General features: G+C 35.1%; 1 protein-coding gene across 1 annotated transcript; it reads left to right on the top strand.

The window, feature by feature from the left end:
* Positions 1-466: 466 nt before the first annotated feature.
* Positions 467-2,474, top strand: LOC119786584 (zinc finger protein 420-like). Its single transcript, XM_038290046.1, has 2 exons — positions 467-753; positions 1,277-2,474. Exons 1-2 carry the CDS (start codon positions 582-584, stop codon positions 2,266-2,268), a joined length of 1,164 nt encoding a protein of 387 aa, XP_038145974.1. The 5' UTR covers positions 467-581; the 3' UTR covers positions 2,269-2,474.
* Positions 2,475-4,323: the final 1,849 nt, after the last annotated feature.

Here is a 4,323-nt window from a genome sequence, read left to right as displayed (position 1 = left end):
TTGTGGAAAGATGATCTGAGGTCGGTAAGGCTAAGGCTGGGACATTTTGGGTTAAACAGTTTCTCCATGTGATGGGTTTCTGGGACCTCTGTACTCAGTAGAAAGAAGGATTATGTTTATTGCATTGACTGTTTTATTAATCACACATTGTAGAAAATTACACACATATATATATATATATATATATATATATATATATATATATATATATATATATATAGAGAGAGAGAGAGAGAGAGAGAGAGAGAGAGAGAGAGAGAGAGAGAGAGAGAGAGAGAGAGAGAGAGAGAGAGAGAATATATTGGAAAATAGAGGAGCGTTGGCTCTATTCTAATAATAAAGTTTTGATAATTGTTTATATGTTAAGACCTGAGGGGGGCAGCACTGCACTCAGTATGCCTAGACTGCCGGAAATCAAGAAACGAAGAAGTGGAGGTGTGGAGTCATACATCCGTCCAGCAGGTGGCGATGATGATTCTTTCTGGCCTGATAGGAAGCAGACTGCCTGGACCTGCTAGCAGAGCTAGCTTAGACGTGTTCTCCTGTCGTTAAGGCTGCTTATTTCTGTGTCCGTAGCAACCATGTCTTCAGCTCAGCCTTTAAGGGAGTTGATCAAAGATAGACTGACCGCTGCTGCAGAGGAAATATTCACAGAGTTTGATAAAATTATCGTCCAATATGAGGAAGAGCTGGATCGTCAGCGCAGACTGCTGGAAATCTGCTTGAAACCCCAAATAAACCTTCAGAGTATTGGTATGAACTATGCTTAAAAATCTTCAAAGAAAACCATAATGTCTAAAGTTGTTGAGACATAATAACTTACAAATACCAATGATTATTGGACTTTCTTTCATTATAAATGTTTGTGGTAAATAATAAGAAAAATCGTACCTATAATTTAACTCAAATGTAACCCTTTTGATTACAGTAGACAAAATTAATCTTTTTGTTTGTTTTATGAAACATTAATACATTAATTTAGAATTTATTATTTTAGGAGCATATGACAGTCATTTTAACATTCTGTTTTAAGCTATCTATAAGAAATAGGTTTTGAAGGTTGGGTTACTAACAATAAAATCTCACTGGAAAGCTTGTCTGATGTTTATAAACATAAAGAAAGGGTCAGCTTTTCGATTTTTATTTCTGTAATCAGATCTGTCTATAGTTACTCTAAAATTTTAGGGTTCAGTGTTTTTAAAAGCCTCTTGAGTTACATAATTTTTTTTTTCTCACAATCATGTAAATCAAAACATTCCTTTGCTTGCTTGTCCAGATCTTCCACGGCATTATGTCTGCAAGGAGGAGAAGGAAATCAACTACCAGCAGTTCTGCCACCAGAACAGAAATTCCATTATGAGTCCTCAGCAAACAAAAGAGATGCAGGTTGAAGCAGAACCTCAGGAGGAAGTGATGGATGTAGAACTCCCACAGATAAAGGACGAAGAATTTGTTATTGGTTTGGAGAAAGAGCAGCTTGAATTGAAGCAGGAAACTGATACAATTTCAGTAAATTCTACTTATGGGGAAAAACACAACAGAGACCAACACCTTCTTCAGATCCCTTATGAATCCGAGAACCAAGAAATAAGAAATGACTCAGGATCAAATAAAGAACCCAAACAGAAAACAAGTCATCAAAGCATCAGAGGTTACAATGAGAGTATAAAATTTCCAAATGTAAAAGGATGTAAGATAACAAGCACAAATCAGAATCTCCGTTCTTGTAGATTTTGTGGTAAACTTTTTGGTCGGACGAATTTACCTAAACATGTCAGAACTCATACAGGGGAAAAGCCATTTTCCTGTGTGACCTGCGGAAAAAGTTTTTGTCAAAGCGGTGATTTGAAGGTTCATATGAGAACCCACACCGGTGAGAAACCTTTCTCGTGTTTGACTTGTGGAAAAAGTTTTACTATGAGTGTGGCATTAATCCGTCATACGAGAACCCACACGGGTGAAAAGCCTTTCTCGTGTGTGACTTGTGGAAAAAGTTTTACTATGAGTATGGCATTAATCCGTCATACGAGAACCCACACGGGTGAAAAGCCTTTCTCATGTGTGACTTGTGGAAAAAGATTTAGTCAAAGCAGTCACTTGACTGTTCACATGAGAACCCACACAGGTGAGAAGCCTTTCTTGTGTTCGACTTGTGGAAAAAGTTTTACTGTGCAGATTTCTCTAACCCGGCACATGAGAACGCACACAGGAGAGAAGCCTCTGCCATGTACATCTGTGGAAGATGTTTCGGTGAAGCAGGAAATTTAACTCGACACATGAATATCCACACGAAGAATGAAGCCCTCGGTCCTTAACCTTGGTTAAAGAGTTTGATGGGTTAAACTGGCAATTTAAATATTATATTATCATAATATATATATATTATATTATTACTCTGGCTTCCTCCCACAGATCAAAAACATGACTGTTAGATTAATTGGCTTCTCTAAAAATGTTCTTAGGTGTGAGTGTTTGTGTGAATGGTTGTTTGTCCTGTTTGTTTCTGTGTTGCCCTGCGATGGACTGGCGACCTGTCCAGGGTGTACCCGCCTCTCGCCCATTGACTGCTGGAGATAGGCACCAGCACCCCTCGCGACCCCACTTGGGACAAGCGTGTCAGATAATGTATGGATGGATATTGTATTATTATATGTTTTATATAATACATATATAAATGTATAGAAATAATTTTATCTTATTAATTTAATGTTTTTAATTGTATATGTTATTATTTAAAGGGTTAGGGTACCAAATTGTGCATTTTATACTTTTTTAAAAAATTTTAAATTATTCAAATACATTAAATAAATAATTTGTACATCTATGGTATGTTTGTGTAATGTTGCATTCAGATTTATTCATCAAACAGTATATTCATTTATTTGATTTTGTCCATTTTTCCCCTCCATGTTTAATAGAATTAGCTGATATGAGCAGTTAGGGTCTGATATCTAGTTAACTAAAGTTAAATTACACTTTCTTTTCCAAATATCAATTTCAATGTATTGTTTACTGTTCCAACAATTAATATAGGGGCAATAAATCCTAATTTCATTAAGTTTTAGGATCTCATAATAAGCAATTACAAAATGTATGAAGAAAAGATCTAAAAGGGTTAATTATATTTAAAGATACTTTATTGATTCTGTAGGAGCATTAAACAAATGTATTTCTGCTTAATGACTGTAAGAATCTAAATAAAAAATAGAAATGAAGATTAATAATCTAATATAAAATTCTTGTTTTTTACCTAGAATGTGGTATTTGTGTTTTTCTCCAGCAAGTGGCAACAGTGAGTTTAGACGCTACTTAGAAACCCCGGCGTTTGTTTTGTTCTGTTTCTTTTTTTTTTCTTTTTTTTTTTCATACAACTTTATTTGTTTGTGCAAAGAACAATACAGAGCAGCCTTATAGAACTATGGGAATTCACAACCATTATTTACAGACATTTTCAACAAGTATAAGTTCACATTTTTACCAGTCAAGTAAATGACTTCGCTTTGTGCAAAACAAGAAACAATAAGGAAAAAAGACAAGAAAAAATAAACTAAGATCTTACATTTATTAAACAAAAGTTAACGCTAGGGGGAAACAGCTCTCTAAATAATGTTGAAAAGGACAAAGGCTTCTCGAGTTTTGAGTGCTTTCTTATTTTCTGATTATTGTATGGTGTCAATATATTGTTTAAGTACGTGTTTAAAAGCAGTAATGCATGGTTTGGAGCCTCTATATTTACATTTATGTATAAAGAACTTGGCCATAATAATAATAAAGTCAATTATATATACCTTATCCGATCTCTTTGTTTGAACCTTGCAATTTCCCTTAATGCCGAATAAAAGAAAATCTTTGTCTATTTTTCTATTAATTAAATAATAAATATCGATAAAAAAATAAATTAAAAAGTCTTTATTCACAATTACAGACGTGTATGCCCCTGAAAGTATTCTGTATAAATGCATATCCCTTTTAATCCACATTCAATATTATGCTCAGCGTCACATTATGGACGGCATGTCACGTGATCTTTCATCCGTATCTTAGTACCGCTCGCAAGTTCGTATCCCATTCATGGCATCGTCAATGTTTTAAAATCTTCCAGTTTACATTCAGAGAACTACCGAAATGTTTATCATACAGAAGTATGCCCAAAACAATCTCAGTTTTTTCTTTTTTCCTCCTTTTTTCCCCTTCCCCTTACCCCCCCCCCCTCTCCCCCTTCTTCCCCCTCCCACCTGGCCTAATGTTCCCCAGCCTGCCACGCTTTCATCATCTCCTCATCCATCCAGCCCTTTTCTTTGCGTTAATATCATATGTAATCAG

Source organism: Cyprinodon tularosa, unplaced genomic scaffold (assembly GCF_016077235.1).
Source record: "Cyprinodon tularosa strain WSP-4 unplaced genomic scaffold, ASM1607723v1 ctg275, whole genome shotgun sequence".
Lineage (NCBI taxonomy): Eukaryota > Metazoa > Chordata > Actinopteri > Cyprinodontiformes > Cyprinodontidae > Cyprinodon > Cyprinodon tularosa.
This window is presented reverse-complemented; position numbering and strand designations above follow the sequence as displayed.